Below are 23384 nucleotides of genomic sequence, written 5' to 3'. Positions count from 1 at the left end.
GTGACTCAGGAAACAGCTCAGACGTGAGGTTCGCAGCAGGCCGAAGAGGAGGAAGAAGGGGCCGTGGGAGCAGAGGAGGTGGTTATTGCCTCAGTGAGGGCTCTGAGGGTCCCACTGGAAGAGGCAGGGGGGATCTGGGCTTGGGCAGGGGCTCTGGAATGCAGCCCCCTTCACTGCTGCTGCTGCTGCTGCTGCTGCTGTGTCGGTCAGTCGTCCAGACCAGAGGTGAGGCGTGGGGTGGGAGAGGTGAGGGGACCCACATTCCTTAGGAGGATGTCCAGTGGGTTGGGGACAGAGGGTCAAGCCCCATGCTTTGAGGCGACACCGGATGGAGAAGATTCTCACCCCCCCAAATGGGACTGCTGGCAGGGAGAGACAACTCTGCCCTTGCAGCTACACAGACCCAGGCTATGGGCCCCGTGCCAGGGGTGGTGACCGTAGGGGGGATGGGTGAGAAGGTGCCCACCCCCAGGGAGAACCAAGTTGGCCCTGGAACTGGGGGACAGCGTGCTCTTACAGTCACGTTTAGGAGGAAGAGCGGGAAAAGAGGGACCACCTGCTAGGGGAAGAGATGAGAGGGAACAGGAGATGGAGACACGGGAAGGTCAAGGGCCCACCAAGTCCCTTTCCCAGTCCAGCTGTCCCCATCCCCCGATGGCTCAATGCTGGGCCCTTCCGGGAGGAAATCCCTTCAATGTTTCAGCCATTCACCTCCCAGGAGTCCCCTCAGCCCCCCTCCTGATCCCTGTTGTCTTGCTTCCGAGGGATGGAGCCTGAAGCTGGACTTGGGAGGCCAGAGAATAAACAGGAAAGGAGGGGTGGGGATTAGTAACTGAGAGGCCTGGGATCTAGGGGGCTGGGGAGTGAGCACCACGTGGGGACTAGGGACGGGAGTATCAAGGTGATGGTGGTTTAGAGCACCTGTGCGGGGCTGCTGCAGGCAGGTCCCTCCGGAGCGTCCAGGGGAGGAAAAGTGGAACGTAATGCTCCCTGCTCCCGTCTCATCCTCATCTCCATCTCTAGGGCTGCAGTGCGGGAGTTTCCCAGAACCCTGTGCCAACGGAGGCACCTGCCTGAGCCTATCTCAGGGGCAAGGGACCTGCCAGTGAGTGTACCTTGTGGGAGTGGGAGACTGGGAAGGGGAGTAGGGGAGGGGACGGGGAGAAATGGGAAGAAAGGAGAAAGGGAGGAGGTGAAGCAGATGAAGGGAAACAAATGAAGGCAAGGGAGGGAGGGAGGAGAGAAAGCAGAGGGCCAGGAAGTAAGCTCTCCTGTCTCCTCCCCTGCCCAGGTGTGCCCCTGGCTTCCTGGGTGAGACATGCCAGTTTCCAGACCCCTGCCAGGATGCCCAGATCTGCCAGAATGGAGGCAGCTGTCAAGCCCTGCTTCCCACCCTTCCCAGCTCCCCCAGCCTTCCCTCTCCCTTGGCCCCCAGCTTCTTCTGCACCTGCCCCTCTGGCTTCACTGGTGACAGGTGCCAGGCCCAGCTCAAGGACCCCTGTGCTTCCTTCTGTTCCAAAATGGGCCGCTGCCACATCCAGGCCTCGGGCCGCCCACAGTGCTCCTGCATGCCGGGATGGACAGGTGAGCATTGATGGGAGCGGAGAGGAAGGGGGACAGGCAGGGGCCACGGGCTGAGCTGTGGGGTAGGAAAGATGGAACTAGAGCCTGAGAGACTGCGACCCCTTTGAGGAGAGAGGCCGAGAGAATCAACAAGCCAATTCTTGGTGAACCATTTACCCAAGATTGACATTCACCGACAGGATAGTACTGATTGCTAAGATGTTGAGGTATTTCCAAGCCAGCTGGTAAACAGCTACTGCCGCAGCCCCCTTCGCACACCACCCTGACCCCTTTCCCAGCCCCTCAACCTCCCCTCGGTCCACTAGCTAGAGGGTTAATGCCTAGCACAGCAGGTGACTTCCAGGACTCTGCATTCTGAGCACCTGAATGGCTTCTATTCTGAGTGGTGGGAGCCCATACTGTCACCTGGGAAGACTGCAGTGGTGGGCAGTGTGATGGGGAGGGGGTGCAGCCCTGGAGCGAGAGAGCAGGACACATGACGGGCAGGGTGTGCTACCATGAGGAAGTGGTCAGGGGTGCCTGGACAGAGCTGCGAGGCCCTGGAGAGAAAGGATCTATAGCACCTCACCAGGATGGGGAGGGCTGGACCAGGCAGCAAGGGCCACGCGGCCAGAGAGTGCTTGGGATGTGGGTGCATCCAGGAGGCGGTGGACTAGAGACAAAGTTTCTCAAACTTGGGTAGGCATAGCAGTCACCTGGAAAGCCTTAAACATACCGGTGCCCTGTCCCAGAGAGCCTGCCCTAGTGCATCTGGGGTGGGCCCAGGACATGGAGATTTTTTAACTGACGAGGAAATTCTGAGGAAACTGGGCCTGAGACTGGGTGTGAGAGACCAGCGTACGTGACAACAAGAAGGATGGCCAGTGGCAACTAGCCAGGCCTTGTGCTTCAGAGTAGGGGCTCTGGGCGGCCCCCTCCTCGGGTCCATTGCCAGCTCCGCCACTGATTAGACATGTGACCTTGCATAAGCTATTTAAGCTGTCTGGGTCCTCGGTTGTCAGCCAATGTCCACACTTCATAAGGCTGGTGTGGGGAAGAAAGGGGGCGATGTTCAGGAAGTGCTTACCTAGCTCAGTACCAGCGCCACTGCCGCCACCGCCGCCATTCCCACTGGTGCACACGGCTGTGAAGTGAGTCTCTCTACCGTTATCCGGACCATTACACCCACCTGAAGTTCAGGAAATCAGGATAAGAGAGGCAAGACGACTGCCCGAGGGCACCCAACTGGCCGGGCCAAGGCAAGGGGCTAAGTCTCCTGCTTGCAGAGGCTGCGTGCTTTCTAATTCGCCACCAAGGTCACCACTAAAGGAACCCTACGTCCCAGATTTTCCCAAGCAGGGCTGATTCACAATACTCCCACCAACAGCTACATGTTCAGTTTTCAGCTTGAAAAATGTGGTCACTCCAGATATAACCCTCCCAAAGAATGATAAAAGTGAGGGTGTTGGAATAGGGCAGAGAGGGTATGGGAGGGAAGGGAAGAAAATATGGAAATTAGACACAGAGATAATCCAGAGTGAGAGCTGGGTCATCTCAGAGGACCTGGAATTTGTGCAGTGCTAGGAAAATGCCCCCCCCCCCCCGTCCTCTGCCTCAGGTGAGCACTGCCAGCTCCGGGACTTCTGCTCAGCCAACCCCTGCGTCAACGGAGGGGTGTGTCTGGCCACATACCCCCAGATCCAGTGCCGCTGCCCACCTGGCTTCGAGGGCCACGCCTGCGAACGCGATGTCAACGAGTGTTTCCTGGACCCAGGACCCTGCCCCAAGGGCACCTCCTGCCATAACACCCTGGGGTCCTTCCAGTGCCTCTGCCCCGCTGGGTGGGGGGGTCCACGCTGTGAGCTCCGGCCAGGACCCTGCCCCCCCAGGGGCTGTCCCAGTGGGGGCACCTGTCAGGCGGTGCCAGGGAGAGACTCCACCTTCCACCTCTGCCTGTGTCCCCCAGGTGTGTCCTCGCAGGGGCCCTCCTGCAGCCCCTCTCTCTGGGCACGGAGCTTGCCTCCCATGGGTCCCCTTTCCTCAGCTGATCGCATGACCCTGTCAGGTTTCACAGGCCCAAGCTGTGAGGTGAATCCAGATGACTGTGTCAGGCACCGGTGTCAGAACGGAGGCACCTGTCAGGATGGGCTGGGCACCTACACCTGCCTCTGCCCAGAGGCCTGGACAGGTGAGTCGTTTCAGCCAAGTTGGTGGCACCAGTGGCCCAGATGGTCAGCCCCTGTTCTCCACTCCTCACAGGGCCCCCCAGCTCCAGCACCTGTCCCCTTCCCCTTGGCAGGCTGGGATTGCTCTGAAGATGTGGACGAATGTGAGGTTCAGGGTCTCCCTCGCTGCAGAAACGGGGGTACCTGCCAGAACTCAGCTGGCGGCTTCCATTGTGTGTGTGTGAGCGGCTGGGGAGGCACGGGCTGCGAGGAGAACCTGGACGACTGTGTTGCCGCCACCTGCGCCCCAGGATCCACCTGCATCGACCGTGTGGGCTCCTTCTCCTGCCTCTGCCCACCTGGCCGCACAGGTGTGACACCGGGTACAGGGAGGCGGGAGGTGGGAGGTGGAGATGGTACGTGACAGAAGCACCAGGAGGGCAGCTGGGAGCTTCAAGCGGCCTCTGAGAGCCTCGCCTCCACCCTGCCCTCCAGGCCTCCTGTGCCACATGGAGGACATGTGTCTGAGCCAGCCGTGCCACCAGGAAGCCCAGTGCAACACCAACCCCCTGAGGGGCTCCACATTCTGCGTGTGTCAGCCTGGCTACACGGGGCCCACTTGCCACCAGGACCTGGACGAGTGTCAGATGGGTGAGGCACCTCCACATGAGACCCTCTCTGAGCCCCCAGACAGCCTCTGCACTGAAGAGGGAGACAGGCAAATTGTTTTCCAAATTAAAAATATAAACATCTTGGGGATTCCCTGGCGGTCCAGTGGTTAGGACTCCGCGCTTTCACTGCCAAGGGCCTGGGTTCGATCCCTGGTTGGGAAACTAAGATCCCGCAAGCCACACAGTGGCCACGTAAATAAATAAACATCTCCTTTTCCTGAATTTGTCCATTTTTGGCATCTCTGCCTCACACGGTCTTCTCACCAATCCTCAGCCCTCGAGGCCCCATTTAGTCCTCCTCCATTTTAAAGCCACAATCCGTTTCCCCACTTTGATCTCATCAGCCACAAACGGGGTCCCCACACCTTCCCTGCCACTCTGGCCTCCTCGCCCTTCCACCACTGACCCCTGCGGGCTCCCGGATCTTCTCTCCTCCTAGCCCAGCAAGGCCCCAGTCCCTGTGAACATGGCGGCTCCTGCCTCAACACGCCCGGCTCCTTTGAGTGCCTCTGTCCCCCTGGCTACACGGGATCCCGCTGCGAGGCCGATCACAATGAGTGCCTGTCGCAGCCCTGCCACCCTGGCAGCACCTGCCTGGACTTGCTCGCCACCTTCCAGTGCCTCTGCCCACCAGGTACCAGCTGAATGGGCCCTCGGGTAGAGGAGACGGGAGACTAATCCCGAACCCATTGGACGTGACCCCTCCAGAGCACAGACAGCCTCAGGCCGGTTGGGGTCAGACAGCAAAGAATGCTTCTCCTCCTCCCCTCACCCCCCAGATGAAAACTCTGGGAAACCGACGGCCCCTGGGAGAAGGGCTGCCACAGACGGTAGTGAGGCTGTGCACTGCTCAACTCTGCATTCATTTCATAGACACCGCAGGGTACACAAACTGGTCCACTGTACACAGAGGCCCATCAAGGGAGAGCAGAGCAGCAGTTAATAAACTTTTCATGCTGCAGCCTCTGCTTATGCCAACCCAGAATGCTCCTCCTAATCACAGAAACTCTCCCCTGTAGAGATTGAGAGTAAACCTTTAAAATCCCAAAGGGTGTGTGTGCTTGAATTTGGTACAACGGGAAAGGAATGCTGCAAGGCTGCACCTACCTACAAGTTAGTGTTAAGAGGGGTAAACATCTCCCCAGGGAGACAGTGATAGAGCCAATATCAGGGAACTGAATAAAACCAGAAAAATAACAGCTTACTTTGTGCCTGAGCATCTTACATGCATTATCTAATCTTTACAATAATCCTATGAAGTCAGCATTGTCACTATGCCCATTTTATAAATGAAGAAACTGAGGCACAGAGAGGTTAAGTGACTTGTTGAAGGTTGCCCAGCTTGTAAGTGGCAGAGCCAGGATTCAACCCCAGAGCTTTGATAGTTTTACCCACTATACTACACAGCCTTCCTAAGCTGAGAAGCATCCAAAGAAAAATGCTGAGAAAACTATCCAGTAATCCAAGGGACAAGGTTGTAGATCTCAAGGAGCTTCAGAGGCAGGTTCCCCAGGCAAGAAAAGGGAGGCAGCCGAGGTCCAGAGTCTGATCCAGCTTCAGTTCAGGGTGAGACAGTGGAGACCAGGAGGAGGCCGAAGAAGCAGGACAAGTATGGGAGTGACACAGGTCCCCAAATGCCCTTCAAATCCCCACCTTGGGGATCCCTGGTCTCCCTGGCACAGAGGTCTGCCCAGGTAGAACCAGAGGAGTGAATCACCTCCAAGCAGATGCCCATTTGTCACATTGGTACCTCGAGGACCTCCAGGCTGATCAGCCCTCCCGGGTGAGCCCTGCCTTCTGTGCACAGAGGAATGGCCCCAAAAGGCACTTCCCCAGAGCCCTCCCACATGTCCCGGCAGGTGCCCTGCTCCCTGAGCTTTCACACCTGAGGGGGCCAGAGCCAAACACAGCAGAGCAGCAGGGCCTCGGGTTCGTCTCTCCAACCCACACGCAGACGGCCCCCTGGGAGGGGCTGCCTGCTGGTGCACAGGTCAGGTCAGGGACAGGGCTGGTTCTAGAACCCGGGCCTCCTGGGCAGAAGGGGTGAGCAGCTAAGGCAAGGCTGGCCTGGCTGAGCCTTGCCCTTGACCCCTCCTCAGGTTTAGAAGGGCAGCTCTGTGAGGTAGAGACAGACGAGTGCGCCTCTGCCCCTTGCCTGAACGAGGCTGACTGCCAAGACCTGCTCAATGGCTTCCGGTGCGTCTGCCGGCCCGGTGAGTGCAGATTCCACTCCACGGTTCCAGCCTGGCAATCGCCCGTGGCCTCTTGAAGCTCTCTCGGGCCAGACCGAGGCGCGCCCCGTTTCTCCAACTCCTTCTCTGTTCTCCAAACTCTCTTCTGTTACGTCCTCCAAATCTTCCCCTGCTTACTTGCCCACCCTCATCTGAGTCCTGCTAAGTCACCCAAATATCCCTCCTCTCCAGCCCTCCTGCAGAGTCCTCTGTACTCTCCCCCTGCATGCCGGGGGTCCCTGGCTGGTCTTGGCACTGTTCGGCATGGATGCAGGGAAAGTCGCCCCAGGCCTTCCTTCTCCAGCTTCACGGGACATCCCTCTATTCCCTGTTATGATAATAACTGATGTTTATTGAATATTTACTCTAAGCCAGGCACTTGGCTATGTACTTTTCAGGCATTATCTCATTTAATCCTCTCAGTGGTACCATGAGTAGTTTATATTATCATTTCCCTTTTACAGGGGAATAAAGTGGAGCCTAGAGAGGTTGGGTAGCTTGCCCAAAGTCACACGGCTGGCAGGTGGCTGTTTCACCTTTATGCGTCACCCTCCTGTCATCTCCACCTGCCCCAGGTGTCTCCTCTGGAAGTCCTCCAGGTTCACCTTTCCTAGCAAGGGAAAGGGCCAGGACTTGTATCTATTCTTTTGATAAAATGTATTTTCAGCATTAGTACACATATCCAGTTATGCCTTATTTATATAAAGACTAAAGTTACCAAGTTATGCTCTATTTTGTCCTGAAATCCAAATCGCTATTTGAGAAGCCCGCATATTGGTGCCTTCATTATATAATGACACGTTTAGACAAAACCCCAAACCAAACCATCTGAAACAAGATTCTCTCCCTTGCAATTTGTAGCAATGTTATTTCTGTATTTGTAAAGAGAAGGCTAAATACCAGTGTTAACTCTTAATTTCTTGTTTGAATCCATGAAATCATGCCTGTAAAGCTCAAACATTTGTAACAAACTCCCTCATAAATCTAGAGAAAGTCAAGAAAAGAAAAGAAAAAAAAAAAGACCTTGGTCATCTCTCCCCTCTCACTCCCAACCCCACCAGGATTCACCGGCTCCCAGTGTGAGGAGGACATCAACGAGTGCAGAAGCTCTCCCTGTGCCAACGGTGGGCAGTGCCAGGACCAGCCTGGATCCTTCCATTGCAAGTGTCTCCCAGGTAAACTGGGGCTCAAACACTGGAGGCGAGAGTGAGGGCAGGGGCAGACTTCCGTGCAGGTCCCTGACCCTCCTGCTGTGCCATAGGTTTTGAAGGCCCACGCTGTCAGGCGGAGGTGGACGAGTGTCTGAGTGGCCCATGCCCCACTGGAGCCAGCTGCCTTGACCTCCCAGGAGCTTTCCTTTGCCTCTGCCCATCTGGCTTCACAGGTCAGCAGGGGAGGCATTGGAAAGAACTGGAGGGGTATTTGAGTCCATTTGGGGTACAGTAGAGGTCACTGATGGGCATTTGAGGATTGGGATGTGAGAACAGAATGAGAATGGAATCCCTTAAATTTATGCAGTGCAAAACCTGCACAACCGTACAGGAGCTGAGGGTGAGTGTTACTGTAGGACTCACATCAGGCCCAACATGTGTGGTATGACTGGGGATCAGGACCAGAGGATGAGGTTCAAAGGCAAGCCATTCATTTGCTTATTTAGCAAACATTTATTAAGCGTCTACTATGCCAGACACAGACACAAAGTTGAGTAAGAGTTGCTATCCTCAAGTGGATTTAAATCTACTGTAGAGAGACCAACAAGTTGATTATGGCCCAGGGTCGTGCTCTGAGAGAGGAATGCACAGGATCCTATAGGAACACAAAGGACTGGCCAACCCAGACTAGAGATGAGAAAGGCTGGCTGAACAGAGTCTTAAAGACTGAGTAGGAGTTTGTCAAGACAGAATGCTAGGCAGCGTGTTTTAACTGCAGATAACAGCATGTGCAAAGGCACGGAGGGAAGAAAAGCACACCCCACTAAAGGGAGTGTAGGACATCCAGAGCTTAGGCTACAATGGGGCAAAGGTCAGAAACATAGCAATTGTAGGAAGGCCATGACAGGCAGGACCCCATGTGTCATTCTGAAGAAGTTGGTATCCTGAGGCATTAGGGAGCCACTGAAGGACAGGTTCATGGTGAGTGAGCAAGTCATGCATAAGAAGCGGCCTTTGGCCCCGTCAAGGACAGGGAGGGACTCTGTTTTCTCTCTGACCCATCTCCCCACCCCAGGTCATCTCTGTGAAATTCCCCTGTGTGCCCCCAACCTGTGCCAGCCCAAGCAAAGATGCCAGGATCCAGAGGAAGAGGCCCACTGCCTCTGCCCCAGTGGAAGCCCTGGCTGTGCCCCAGCTGAAGACAACTGCACCTGCCACCATGGGCACTGCCAGAGGTAACATCTTCCAGGCCCTCCCCATTTATAGTCTCCTCTGGGTCCTCCTCAGCTAGGGCAGGAGAAAAGAGCCAGTGAGGGGTGAGTCTGTAGGAAATGACCAATGGGGAATAGGAAGAAGATGGCAAAGTTCTGAGATCACAACCAATGGGAGGGTTTGACTGGTGAGTGTTATCCAATGAGGGGAGAGTTCATAAATAAAGAGGGAAACAGAGGACTAGGGAGGTCAAAGCAGAAAGAAGAGTATTAAATCCCAGGACCAATTCATCTCATCATTCATTAGACAAATATTTATTGAGCATCTACTATGTGTGGATACATTTCCAGGCATTGGGGGAGCAACACAGAACAAAAGAGACAAAGTATCTACTCTCATGGAGCTTTGGTTCTAATGAGGAAAGACAGACAATAAACAAGTTATAGAAGGGATGCATGAATAGATAGATAGACAGACAGATCTAGTTGGAGAAAATGAGTGGGGCAGGTAGGGCAGAAGGGGGACAATGCTGAGAGCAAAGACGCTGAGAAAGGGGCCAGAGTCTCAGGGCCAAAAAAGAAGTCATAGGGGTCTGACCAATGGGGAGGGGAGAAGAGAAAACCCCCCTTTCTTTTTATGACCAGATCCTCGTGTGTGTGTGATGTGGGTTGGACAGGACCAGAGTGTGACACAGAGCTGGGGGGTTGCGTCTCCACACCCTGTGCCCACGGAGGGACCTGCCACCCCCAGCCCTTTGGCTACAACTGCACCTGCGCCACAGGTTACACAGGTGAGGCGCTCCCTAAACCATATATAACCTGGGCTGACCACCATTTAAATCAAGGGCAAGGCCAGTGGAGACATGTGTCCAAAGGGCTCTGGGTCTCAGTCACCACCAAGAAGAACTGGGCACGGGCTGGGACTTCCCTGGTGGCCCAGTGGTTAAGACTCCACACTTCCACTGCAGGGGGTGCAGGTTCCATCCCTGGTCAGGAAACTAAGATCCCACATGCCCCACGGTGCGGCAAAAAAAAAAAAAAAAAACTGGGCACGGGCTACAGAAGGCACGGGTGACATGCAGGAGGTGGTGAGAAAAGAGGTTGGGGGATGGGGATGAGGAAGGGAAGGAAAGGGAAGAGGAGGAAAAGAAGGAAAAGGAGGTTTCCTTTTCTCAGACCCCACCTGCTTCCCTCAGGGCCCACTTGCAGCGAGGAGCTGACAGCTTGTCACTCAGGGCCCTGTCTCAACGGTGGTTCCTGTAGCCCCAGCCCTGAGGGCTACTCCTGCACCTGCCCTCCGAGCCACACCGGGCTCCGCTGCCAGACCAGCATTGACCACTGTGCCTCTGGTGAGTGCCCACCATGTCCTGGGGCTGGGCCACAGGAGGATGGAGAAACTGGTCAGGGTATGTTTGCACCACATTTAAAAAAAAATTAACTGGACACAGCGAGCTGTTGTTTGGGTGGGGAAGTTGCGGGGGGCGGGGGGTGCCCCGTGTGGGGTGTGACTGAGGCCGCAGGCCAGGTTACAGGCGAGGAACCCAACCCCTCACAGCCTCCTCTCTCCAGCACCGTGCCTCCATGGGGGCACCTGTGTGAACAGGCCCAGCGCCTCCTCCTGCCTCTGCACCACGGGCTTCCAGGGCCCACGCTGCGAGGGAAGGATCCGTCCCAGCTGTGCGGACAGGTGAGCAGGGCACAAAGACCCCTGGAGGGAGGGAGGGAGCCCTCCCCACCCTTCCTCTCCATCTCCTCTGGGGCACCATGCTGCCTCTCATCCCACATCCCACATCCCTTCACTCTGCCTTCCCTCCTGCTTCCCCATCTCCCCAGTGGTTGCCTGCCACCACATCACACACTCCCTCCCCTTGTTGCCCTGGCCTTCCTCCTACTGTGCCCTCTCTCTTTCTTATCCAGCCCCTGTAGGAACAGGGCAACCTGCCAAGACGGCCCTCAGGGTCCCCGCTGCCTCTGTCCCCCTGGCTACACAGGAGGTAGCTGCCAGGTGAGGGGCACTGAGCCAGGTGTGCTGAGGAGGGAGGGGCAGGAGAGCTCCAGTGAGAGGGCCTCGGGTATTAAAAGGTGGCAGCAGGGAAGCTTAGGAGAGGTATCCACGTGAAAGGAGGTTTGGAAGTCTAGGAGTTGAGGTCTAGCTTGAGATTTGTATGGTTCACTGAAAGGATTTCTGATCCCAGCGACTGTTCTGGGATGTGGGTATCCAAGGAAACCAGGGAGGGTGACCTAGTCCCAGACCATTCAGGAGAGAGTTTTCAAGGTAAGGGATTTTGAGACACTGGCAGAGGACCATCTCTAGGCCTGGGAAGCTGATGCTCTTTCCTGCCTCACGCTCCCTCCTAACCCTCAGACGCTGACGGACTCATGCGCTCAGAAGCCCTGTCCACACAATTCCCGCTGCCTCCAGACTGGGCCCTCCTTCCAGTGCCTGTGCCTCCAGGGATGGACCGGACCTCTCTGCAACCTGCCGCTGTCCTCCTGCCAGAAGGCTGCTCTGAGCCAAGGTACTGACCCAAGGACCGACTATGGAGCAGATGAAGAGCAAAAGAGTGTCCTCCCCTACCCCACCCCTAAGGACATCCACACACAACATCTGGGCAAACAGTGGACCAAGAGTCAAAGCAACACAGACAACCAGTTACTGATGCTGCAGCTCAACACCCAGGACAGCCTAACACAACTCAACTCCTAGCACCACGTTCAACACAACACAAGCAACACCACCCAGCCCAGTCAACCAGACTCCCGTTGAACACAACCACCAGGGACATAACCCAGTGATCCAGTGTGGAACAACTCAGCACTGTCTTTACCATCATAACTCAACTAGAGTGAACCACGCTTAACCAACTACACTCAACACACTTCGCCATGCCCCACTCACTCGGATGTTATGCCAACCCCCGGGTGAAAGAATACCCTCCTTGTTCAAATAAGTTTTGTTATGAGACAAACTTAGGAAAGAGACCATTGTGAAGTTAGGGGATGGCTGATGGGAATCACTGTGACAGAACATCAGAGGATGCAAAACCCAGGGGATGGACTTAGACCATTAGTTAAGCCACTTCAGGTGTCCCCACCTGAAGTTTCTCTTGACTTCTTTCTTGCTTGAGACATTTAAAGCCAAGAATATAGTTGCTTATAATGCCCTGATAAGCCAAAGAAGAGGTATTTCTCTCCATTCTGACAAAACAGGCAGGAGGAGGAACTTGATTTTTTTTTTTTTTTTAGTTGGGGTATAGTTGATTTACAATGTTGTGTTAGTTTCAGGTGTACAGCAAAGTGAATCAGTTACACATATACATATATCCACTCTTTTTTAGATTCTTTTCCCATATAGGCCATTACTATATTGCGTAGAACTCCCTGTGCTATACAGTAAGTCCTTATTAGTTATCGATTTTTTAAAATTAATTAATTAATTTTTTTTGACTGCATTGGGTCTTTGTTGCTGCACGTGGGCTTTCTCTAGTTGCGGCGAGCGTGGGCTGCTTTTTGTTGTGGTGTGCAGGCTTCTCATTGCGGTGGCTTCTCTTGTTGTGGAGCACGGGCTATAGTTGCGCGGGCTTCAGTCGCGCGGGCTTCAGTAGTTGTGGCACGCGGGCTCAGTAGTTGTGGCTCGTGGGCTCTAGAGCGCAGGCTCCGCAATTGCGGCCCACAGGCTTAGTTGCTCCACGGCATGTGGGATCTTCCCAGCCCAGGGCTCGAACCCGTGTCCCCTGCACTGGCAGGCGGATTCTTAACCACTGTGCCACCAGGGAAGCCCTAGTTATCTACTTTATATAGAGCAGTGTGTATATGTCAGTCCCAGTCTCCCAGTTTATCGCTCCCCCACTTACCCCCTCGTAACCATAAGTTTGTTTTCTACATCTGTAAATCTATTTCCATTTTGTAGATAAGTTCATTTGTACCCTTTTTTTTACATTCCACATATAAGCAATATCATATGATATTTGTCTTTCTCTGTCTGAATTACTTCACTCAGTATGACAATCTCTAGGTCCATCCATGTTGGGAACTTGATGTTTTAATCTCTTCGGGGTCAAGAGTTACTGGCTCCTCAGGCTCTGAGTGGCCTCCACCCACCCCAGGAATGTCAGTGGCCCCTCCATGGACCTCTCTGCTCACGGTCTGGAGCCCCTGAGCATCCTTCCACCCCACTTAGCTTTATCAATCCCTGTGTGTCTCTCTTCCCAGGCACAGAAGTCTCTTCCCTGTGCCAGAATGGAGGCATCTGCATCGACAGCGGCCCCTCCCATTTCTGCCACTGTCCCCCTGGATTCCAAGGCAGTATATGCCAGGAGAGGGTGAACCCCTGTGAGTCCAGGCCCTGCCAGCACGGGGCCACCTGCGTAGCCCAACCTAATGGTTATCTCTGCCAGGTGAGAGCGTCTAGAGGAGGTGGGGGAAGACAAAGTTGGGCTGGATGTGGGAAACAGCAGTCATGGGGCAGAAAGGGGAGGGGGAGAGGGCATTTTCTTTTCATTTACCCAACACATCCAACCAACCACCAAGTCATTTTACCTCCTCAATATTTCTCAACTCTGTCCTTGCCCCTTCACCCCCATCCCACTGCCTTAGCCCAGGGCTTCGCTGCATTCCACCCGGACACCTGCATCCGCCTCCTAACCATCATCCCTGCCTCCACACTTGTCCTCCTAAAGGTTCAGCCTCTACTCCACCACTAGGATGCTCTGTTGAAAATATTAAGCTGGCCTGTCACTCTCCTGCTTAAAACCCTTCAGTGGCTGCCCACCTCTTTCACAATGAAGTCCCAAGCCCGGCGCGACCCAGCCCTGCCTGCCTCTCAGGCCTCATCTCTCCCCGCCAACCCCTAACCCTGCTCCAGCAACACAAAACTGCAGCTGACTTCCCTGCACCCCAGACTAGCTCTCTGGGGGCTTTCCTCACCCCTCTTCCACTGGATGGTGCCCAGGAGGCGTCTGCCTCAGGGGAATGTCCCTAACTTCTCTCCAGACTGGGTCAGGGCCTTACCTTGGTGGTTCAGGTCACTGAGCAGGCCAGGAAGGCAAAGCTGGGATTCAAGTCCAAGCAGCCTGATGCCTGTGCTCACAACCACGCGTTTGGATAGAAGGCATGATCCTTTAACCACCCTCTTTCTTTAACTCTTAAATTTTATTTTTTAACTTTTTATCACGAGCGTTTTCAAACATACACAAAAGCAGCATACTGATTAGTAGTGAACCCCCGTGTACCCATTACTCAGCTCTATTTCCTCTTTCGTGAAACTCCTTCCTCCAGAAGTTTCCAAACACGCCCCCCGTCTGCTTCTTCCAGCCCTCTGGCCATTCCTCGGATGCTTTGTGAATCCCTTCTCCTCCATTTTTCTGAAGCCTTCCTGGTACTCCATTCCTGCATACTCTCCTTCCTCCTGCAAGAACTTGGCACATGATACAGACCTCATCAATGACTCTTCTCTCACTAGCAAAATGATATGAAATAATCAGAAAATGGTTAAGGTCACCAGTTATGGAGTCATAGACTTGCATTGAATCCCAGCTCTGCCACCTACCAGCTGTGTGGCTTGTGCAAGTCACTCATCTTTCAAGGAGTCAGTTTCCTTTTCTGCAAAGTGAGACTCAAATGAGATGATCCATATAGAGGGTTGTTAGGAGGGTTTTATGACGTCATGTGTATAATCACGCAATCAATGCCAGCTGTCTCTCCTCTGGTTGACTGAGAATTTCATGGAAGCAGGGATGAGTTCTAATTTTCTCTGTATTCCTAGAGCCTGAAAAAGTGCCTGGCACAAAGCAGGCATTCAATAAATGCTTATAACTTAATTAAGCGTGACAGAACCCAGTGGATGTGTGGTTGGGGGAAGAAGGTTTTTTCAAAAACAGAGCTATATCTAGTGGCAATGAATCAAAGAGATTGTTTGGGACTGGGAAGTGGTTAAGTTGTGTATTATCAAATAATTGTGTATCATGTGGAGTTGAGATAAAAGGGTTAAGCTACACGCGGCTGTGATGGATGGTGAGTTGAGTGATGCTTTGAGTTGGAAGGTGGGGTGCTTGCAGACTATCTGGAGCTGGGTCCCCTAGAGTGCCAGGATGGGCTCATTTACTGGTTCCCTGTCTGACCCTCTTTGCCTACAAGTGTACACCAGGCTACAGTGGACAGAACTGCTCAAAGGAACCTGACGCTTGTCAATCCCAGCCCTGTCACAACCATGGAACGTGCACCCCCAAACCTGGAGGCTTCCACTGTGCCTGCCCTCCAGGCTTTGTGGGGCTGCGCTGTGAGGGGGATGTAGATGAGTGTCTGGACCAGCCCTGTCACCCCACAGGCACTGCAGCCTGCCACTCTCTGGCCAATGCCTTCTACTGCCAGTGTCTGCCTGGACACACAGGTAAGGTCTGAGAGAGGGGGTATGGGCATTTCTGGGCACAGCTGAATTGACCATGGAAACCCAGACAATCCCCGCCCATGAGGCAGCCTAGTCATCTGGTCCATCCCCCTGCCTCTACGCCCCACGCCAGAGAACGTGCCCACCACCCCTTTGCCTGTGCGGCTAGTGCTGGGCCGTCTCCCAGGAATGAGCTCGGAAGGAGGCAGCGACTGAAGCAGAGTGTTATGTTTAACCCCACCCCTGCCACAGGCCAGCGGTGTGAAGTGGAGCTAGACCCCTGCCAGAGCCAGCCCTGCTCCCATGGAGGGTCTTGTGAGGCCACAGCAGGACCACCCCCAGGATTCACCTGCCACTGCCCCCAGGTGAGTGACCACAAAGCTGCTTTCTCTGTTGCCCCCAACGCTGACGCAAGGTGAGAATGCCTGAGCCAGGAACCTGGGGGAGCACTGGAGTGGGAATTACTGGAGAAAGCCATCTCATGTCCACAGTGGTACGTGGTTCTCAGCAGCAGTCGTGGGGAAAGGCAGGATCAGGTGGTAGCATGAATGGAACTTTCAGAAATCATGGGATTTGGGAAGATCCCCAAATCATGGGATTTGGGAAGGTCCCCCAAGGCCAGCTGGGTGAGCTTGGATAAGTTCTTTTAACTCCATGTGTGTATTTGTTTATAGACCTCAGATGCATGAAAGTGGGTTAATCTTAAGCCTTGGTTCATGATACACGAACATACAAACTAACATTAGTTTATGTACTGCCTTCTTTTAATTATCCTTACAAGATAACATCCATGAACCTAAAACAATAATTACAATATTAATAATAACTTTCATGTACTTATGTCCTCCTGTATGCTGTTCCCTTCCCAGAGGAAGTGAAGTACATAATCCTATCTCCAAGGATCAAGATAATATAGTATTAGTTCAATTACTATTACTCTATTAACAGTTTCGTCTTCCAGGACTCACAGCATGATGACAGTTCACCCATGTTATTTTGGTTTTTTTTTTAAATTGGCGTATAGCTGATTTACAACGTTGTGTTAGTTTCAGGTGTACAGCAAAGTGATTCAGTTATACATGTACATATATTCATTCGTTCACCCACATTCTTGCGAACAGCTGTGGTTCATCCATTCTCCCCACTATGCAATATGTCATTGTGTGAAAAAAAAAAAAAAAAAGGGAGACATGGTTTCAACTACTGTAAAATGATGAATTTGATGTTCTCTGAGGCCCCTTCCAGATATGAGAATCTAGGACCCTCTGAGTTATCTTAATGCAGGGGTTAGCTTAAGGGGAGGCAGGGAGAATAATACAAGGTCCTTCCCCCAATCTCTCTCCTCCTCTCCGCAGGGTTTTGAAGGCCCCACCTGCAGCCACAGAGCCCCCTCCTGCGGTCTCCATCACTGCCACCACGGTGGCCTGTGTCTGCCCTCCCCCAAGCCTGGATTCCCACCCCGCTGTGCCTGCCTCAATGGCTATGGGGGCCCTGACTGCCTAACCCCACCCGCTCCTCCAGGCTGTGGCCCTCCTTCTCCATGCCTACACAATGGCAGCTGCTCAGAGACCCCTGGGCTGGGGGGCCCAGGCTTTCGATGCTCCTGCCCTCCCAGCTCTCCAGGGCCCCGGTGTCAGAGGCCTGGAGCAAAGGGATGTGAGGGCAGAAGTGGAGATGGGGCCTGCGACGCTGGCTGCAGCGGCCCAGGAGGAAATTGGGATGGTGGGGACTGCTCCCTGGGGGTCCCAGACCCCTGGAAGGGCTGCCCCTCCCATTCTCGGTGCTGGCTTCTCTTCCGGGATGGGCAGTGCCATCCGCAATGCGACTCTGAAGAGTGTTTGTTTGATGGCTATGACTGTGAGACTCCTCCAGCCTGCACGTGAGTCTGAAACCCTGATGGGCTGGGCGGGGGCAGGGTGAGGGCAGAAGGAAGGACATAGATGTCTCTCGAGTTACAGCATGACCACAGCCTCAAGCTTCAGGGAATTTCCACCCTAATAACCATTGCTAATTAGGGGTATAAGACGCTAGACTCCAACCCAGAGGAATGGGGCAGCATGAATATTTAATGTGGGGACCAAGAAAGAGGGCACTGCCTCTTTCAGAGCTACCCTCTGAGAGCTGTGGGATCTCTGGCCTCAAGCTTCTCTCTCTAAGCCCTGTTGCCATGGAGTATCTCCCCTAGCAACCAGCATCCCTGAGGGAAAAGGGCTTCCCTTCAGGGAGACAGGAGTTTGGGAGGGTAGAGAGTGGGGACAGTGTTAGGAAACAAAGGTGTCAGTAGACATTAGGGTGTCTGGACTACCTACCACCCAGGGTCTAAGCCCATTACTCCAGAGCTGCCCCCACTTAGCAACCAGAGCCCTAGAGGCTGTGGAATATCAGGGATCCTCTCTGGGATGAGGAAGTCAGGTTTCTTTTGGGGTCCTGAGTCCCCGTCTCCTCAACCCACAGTCCAGCCTATGACCAGTACTGCCGTGATCACTTCCACAATGGACACTGTGAGAAGGGCTGCAACACTGCAGAATGTGGCTGGGATGGGGGCGACTGCAGGCCCGAAGATGGGGATTCGGAGTGGGGGCCCTCCCTGGCCCTGCTGGTGGTGCTGAGCCCCTCAACCCTGGACCAGCAGCTGCTTGCCCTGGCCCGGGTGCTGTCCCTGACTCTGAGGGTAGGGCTTTGGGTAAGGAAGGATAGTGATGGCAGGAACATGGTGTACCCCTATCCTGGAGCCCAGGCCGAAGAGGAGCTAGGAGGAACCCCAGACCCCTCTCACCATGAGAGAGCAGCCCCTCAAACACAGCCTACAGGCAAGGAGACGGACTCCCTCAGCACTGGGTAAGAAGGCTGGGAGGTGGGGGAGAGGGGGCAGACATTAGTTTTTTAACCAGCAGAGAGAAGGGAACCAGGGACCAACCGAAAGGTCTCTGAGGTGCCTTCCCCGCAGGTTTGTGGTGGTGATGGATGTGGACTTGTCCCGCTGTGGCCCCGACCATCCTGCATCCCGCTGTCCCTGGGACCCTGGGCTCCTGCTCCGCTTCCTTGCTGCGATGGCCGCAGTGGGGGCCCTGGAGCCCCTACTGCCAGGACCCCTGCTGGCTGCCCACCCTCGTGCAGGCACCGGTAGGTGGCCCCATCACTTCCCCTGAGTTTGCTCCCAGGCCAGCTTTCAGGCCAGCAACCAGCAATGAAGTCAAATGAAACAGAAGCACTGGAACCCCAAATGTTCTTTGTGGAGACTTACCTTTGTTAACCTTCTTCTCCAGCTAGATCTCCTCATGGCCCATTTGCTCTGCAATCTCCTTTACTTCCCTCAGTACTTTATTCTAACCTCTATCACAGACCGCCCACAAACCTTGGGTTCTGGTCTATTCTACTAAGCCGAGAGTACACAACCATCCCCGTATCAAACAATTCACAGCACATGAAAGAATAATAGCTCTTATATACCACTTACTATGTGCCAGGCCTCGCTCTAAGCATTTTACAGTATTAACTTATTTAATCCTCCCAATGACCCCTATGAGGCAAGTACTATTATTATTCCCATTTTACAGTTGAGGAAACTGAGGCAAAAAGAGGTTACTGCACTTACCCAAAGGTCTCACCAGAGTACCCAGCCTCACCAGGAATGGCCTCTTTTTCTGACTGTGTCTCTTCCACCAGAGCCCCCCGCCAACCAGCTTCCCTGGCCTGTACTGTGCTCGCCGGTGGCCGGGGTGCTTCTCCTGGCCCTCGGGGCCCTTCTCGTCCTCCAGCTCATCCGCCGGAAGCGCCGAGAGCATGGGGCCCTCTGGCTGCCCCCTGGGTTCACTCGAAGGTCTCAGACTCAGCCAGTTCCCCGCCGACGCCGGCCCCCCCTGGGCGAGGACAGCATCGGCCTCAAGTGAGAGTGAGAAAGAACTGGGGCTCAGGGAGGGGACTCGTTCCTGTGGAGATATATTTATGATCAGAAGCAATAAGAGATGCTATGCAGAAGTTGAAGACACGGGAAGGGGAGAGGGGTGGGAAGCCTGCTGGAAATCTTAGGGACCCTGAAGGTCCTCTACCCACCCACCCCCTTCCAGGGCACTGAAACCAGAGGCAGAAGTTGATGAGGATGGAGTTGTGATGTGCTCAGGCCCCAAGGAAGGAGAAGAGGCGGACCAGGTGAAAGCACTGGGGCAGGAATGGTCCTAAAGTGATGGAGGGCTTGAAGGGACAAGTCAACCTTCCTTCACTGATCCTTGTTCTGATCCTCAAGGTTGAAGAAATGGCCTCACCCTCCAAGTGCCAGCTCTGGCCTCTGAGTAGTGACTGTCAGGAGCTCCCCCAGGCAGCCATGCTGACTCCTCCCCAGGACTCTGAGATGGATGTCCCTGATGTGGACACCCGTGGACCTGGTATGTGAGCCAACCCAGACTAAGAAAATGAAAACTCCCTTTGACCCTTTTAGAATCAGAAAGTCCTTTGATATCAGAACTGGAGAAAGTAATACTAGAGTGAGTGCTTCAAACAGCCATTCTCAAAGAGTGGCCCCAGGACAGAAAAATCAGCATCACCAGGGAAATTGTTAGAAATATAAATTCTCAGGTTCCACTCCAGAGCTACTGATTCAGAAATTCAAAATATTGGGGAATCTGTGTTTTAACAAGCTCCGCAGGTGAGTCTGATCCAGGACTCAAGTTTGAGAATCACTGCCCTAGAATGTTAGAGTATTAAGGCCTGATGCTTCCTTTTACAGATGAGGAAACCAAAGCCCAGAGAAAAATAAAGTAGAAAGTCACTTGACTAAAGCCACAGAAAATCAAGAACCCAAGCTGGGCTTCCTGACACCTCAAGCTGTGATTCTCCCTGAGTCTCCATGTTCTCCCCCTTCCCCAGTTGTCTCCCATTCTTCATGTCTCTCACCCACAGATGGGGTGACACCCCTGATGTCAGCAGTCTGCTGTGGGGGAGTGGAGTCCAGGACCTATCAGGAGACATGGTTGGGAAGCCCTGAGCCCTGGGAACCTCTGCTGGGTGGAGGGGCCTGTCCCCAGGTTCACACCGTGGGCACTGGGGAGACCCCCCTGCACCTGGCTGCTCGATTCTCCCGGCCAACCGCTGCCCGCCGCCTCCTTGAGGCAGGAGCCGACCCCAACCAGCCAGACCGGGCAGGGCGCACCCCCCTGCACACCGCTGTGGCTGCTGATGCTCGGGAGGTTTGCCAGGTCAGTGCCCACTGGGGTTGCTAAAGGAAACGGGGCAAACTTGCAAGTAAGGCTGGGCAATAGCATCCTCTGGGTTTGGCAGAGAGGAAGGTGATGTGAGACTGGGGACTGAAAGAGAAACAAGAACAGATGGATGAATGTGGATTGGGAGGTGGTTAACAGTGTGAGGGACCTTAGCTAGCAGTCTAGATATACCAGGGGTCACTGGCCCTCTCTGCCGCCCCCCACCCCGCCCCAGCTCTTACTCCGCAGCAGACAGACTGCAGTAGATGCGCGGACAGAGGATGGGACCACAGCCCTGATGCTGGCCGCCAGGCTAGCTGTTGAGGACCTGGTTGAAGAACTGATTGCAGCCCAAGCAGATGTGGGGGCCAGAGACAAATGGGGTATGGATCTGGGGAAGTTGATGTTGTGCTATCAGAAAGTTGAGCAAATGGGGTGTGAGATAACATGCAAAAAAGGGGGGTCAGCAGAGGGACCAACTGGAAGCTGGGTCATTCCCTCCCACCCTGCTGTCAAGGTGGTAAATCTGCAGTGTGGTGGCAGTAGGCAGCACGTGAGTCTTCCCTCATCATCCTCAAACACACACACACACACACACACTATCCTAGTCCACTGGGAACTAGGATGGGGGAAGAGTGTGAGAAGGAAGGGGGTCTCGTGGGAGGTACGTGATCTGCCGGTCCCATCGACCCCAGAACAATGCCCCATTGTCCCTCCCGCGCGCCGGTGACGTCACTGGAGCAACGCTTCCTGCAAGCCGGCGGTCACCCGGGCAACGCTTCCGCCTTGGAGGGACCCGGCGGGCTGAATAGCCCTTCCCCCAAGTCCAGAATCCGTGGGAAACAGGAACCCAGGCGTCGGGCCCCCAGCCTCGGGGTAACAACCTCTCACGTGGTGCCCTAGGAAAAACCGCGCTGCACTGGGCCGCCGCCGTGAACAACGCCCGGGCCGCCCGCTCCCTTCTTCAGGCCGGAGCCGATAAAGACGCACTGGACGGCAGGGTTAGACCGGGTAGCGGGCGCCCCCCACAATTAAGCTGACGCGGGAGAGGTGCAAAGCGCCGGAACTCCGAAAAACCTGAAGGGGGAGGGACCACCAGTCAAGTAGGAGGGCCAGTCCTGTGGGCGTGGCCTTCCCTGACCGCCCCCCCTGGCTGTTTCCTCCCGGGCAGGAGCAGACGCCGCTGTTCCTGGCGGCCCGAGAAGGAGCCATGGAGGTAGCCCAGCTGCTGCTGGGGCTGGGAGCCGCCCGAGGGCTGCGGGACCAAGCCGGGCTAGCGCCCGGGGACATCGCCCGCCAGCGCAACCACTGGGATCTGCTGACGCTGCTGGAAGGGGCGGGACCACCGGAGGCTCGTCACAAAGCCACGCCGGGCGCCGGCGCCTTGCAGCGCGCGCGGACCGCATCAGGAAGCGTGCCCCCGCGTGGGGGCGGGGCTCAGCCGCGCTGCCGGACGCTGTCAGCCGGAGCCTATCCTCAAGCCCGGACTTTGTCCGTAGACTTGGCCGCCCATGGGGGCGGGGCCTATTCGCAGTGCCGAAGCCTATCGAAAGGAGCAGGAGAAGGCCCGCCCCTCCGCGGCCGTAGGTTTCCTGCAGGCATGCGCGGGCCTCCGTCCAACCCTGCAATAGTGCGAGGAAGATCCGGGGTCGCGGCCGGGAGCGGGGGTGTGGCCTCAGCTGTTGACTGGCCCTGCGATTGGGTGGCTCTCGGAGCCTGCGGTCCCGCCTCCAACACTCCAATCCCGCCTCCTTGCCTTACTCCGTCCCCTGAGCGGGGATCCCCTCAAGTTGCATGGGGTCCCCCAGCCCACCAAGTAATACCATTAAATGCGGGAGGCGAGGGTCAGAAATAAAAGGCTGCATGTCAGGGAGGGATTCTAAAAGTGAGTACTCATTAAATGACAAGCAGTATGGAAGGCCTCCAGATTTTAAAATCCTTGAGCCTCAAAAGTGAGGGGTCATGAGTGTAGTGTCTCTCCCAAAATGGTGTATGCCACATCGTCTTCCACGTGGAGAAACTGCAGCCCTGGAAAGAGAGTTCGGGGTGCTGGGATGAAGCAGGCCCAGCCTCTCTCACAGAAAATAAGGATGAGGTGTTACAGGAGGATGGAGTGGAGAAGTACCCCTGAACCAAGAACTGCAGACAGATAGAATGTAAGATGTTCTTTCCTGTACATTGTTCCCAAAGGGAGCCTCTATCGCCTGTAACCGCCACTACCCACAAACGGCTGACAGATATTTATTGAGCACCTGCTGTGCGCCAGGCACTGTGTAGGCACAGAAGGCAGGGCCAAGGGTCACTCCAGCTGATGACTCCTTGCATTCTCCCCACCTCACCCCACCCCCAAACAAACCACTGCAGGGATGAAGTGCCACTCTTCTAGCCACCACTATATCTAAGAACCCCAAGTCTGTCACCCCATAATAAAGCTGATTTGAAGTGTTACCATCTTTTGGAGGGGTTGGGGAATGGAAAAAACACGAGGTTGACTGCAGTGTTTTCAGAATTTTGTGCCCTAGGTTCAACATTTGGATGGAAGCTTTGAGTATAGTTTTAAGAGCAGGAATAAGTAGATTTGGGGTCCTATGTTAACTTAGGGTATCATCTAAAGGCAAGCGTCTCTAGTAGCCCAATGAGAAACCACACACACTAAACCATGCATACCCTTTGTCCCTCTTCCAAGGGCATTTTTTTATAGCCACTGGGAAGATTCCTGAGGCCTCATGTAGAGGGAGATGGAGAGAGCATCTCAAACTTTAGCCACCATTCAGCAATATGGTTATACCTCTTTCATGGCAATAGACCTGAG

The 23384-nt window shown here is 54.6% G+C and overlaps 1 protein-coding gene and 1 long non-coding RNA gene across 4 annotated transcripts; one reads left to right on the top strand and one right to left on the bottom strand.

The window, feature by feature from the left end:
• NOTCH4 (notch receptor 4) lies at positions 1-23025 on the top strand. 2 transcript variants are annotated; one of them, XM_082413782.1, is made up of 30 exons: positions 4-225; positions 1024-1105; positions 1292-1584; positions 3182-3529; positions 3629-3751; positions 3863-4099; positions 4224-4379; positions 4839-5033; positions 6499-6612; positions 7692-7805; positions 7892-8014; positions 8857-9016; positions 9638-9783; positions 10189-10341; positions 10562-10679; positions 10910-10997; positions 11358-11511; positions 13205-13389; positions 15128-15380; positions 15630-15742; positions 16733-17256; positions 17832-18215; positions 18325-18500; positions 19044-19263; positions 19445-19526; positions 19621-19759; positions 20274-20569; positions 20808-20955; positions 21476-21573; positions 21744-23025. In XM_082413782.1, exons 1-30 carry the CDS (start codon positions 159-161, stop codon positions 22425-22427), a joined length of 5973 nt encoding a protein of 1990 aa, XP_082269908.1. In that variant the 5' UTR covers positions 4-158; the 3' UTR covers positions 22428-23025. The 2 variants fall into 2 exon arrangements, with proteins under 2 accessions (XP_082269909.1, XP_082269908.1); XM_082413783.1 differs by lacking the exons at positions 20274-20569; positions 20808-20955; positions 21476-21573; positions 21744-23025 and adding an exon at positions 20101-20266 and having other exon boundaries at positions 1-225.
• On the bottom strand, positions 14125-19086 carry LOC309638201. Of its 2 annotated transcripts, none has more exons than XR_014251017.1 (2): positions 18973-19086; positions 14125-14408 (listed from the first exon to the last, which is right to left on the bottom strand). It is a non-coding gene; the product is annotated as an uncharacterized lncRNA (long non-coding RNA). The 2 variants fall into 2 exon arrangements; XR_014251018.1 differs by having other exon boundaries at positions 14125-14449; positions 18973-19062.
• Positions 23026-23384: the final 359 nt, after the last annotated feature.

Source organism: Balaenoptera physalus (assembly GCF_965194825.1).
Source record: "Balaenoptera physalus genome assembly, chromosome: 11".
In the NCBI taxonomy this organism is placed as follows: domain Eukaryota; kingdom Metazoa; phylum Chordata; class Mammalia; order Artiodactyla; family Balaenopteridae; genus Balaenoptera; species Balaenoptera physalus.
This window is presented reverse-complemented; position numbering and strand designations above follow the sequence as displayed.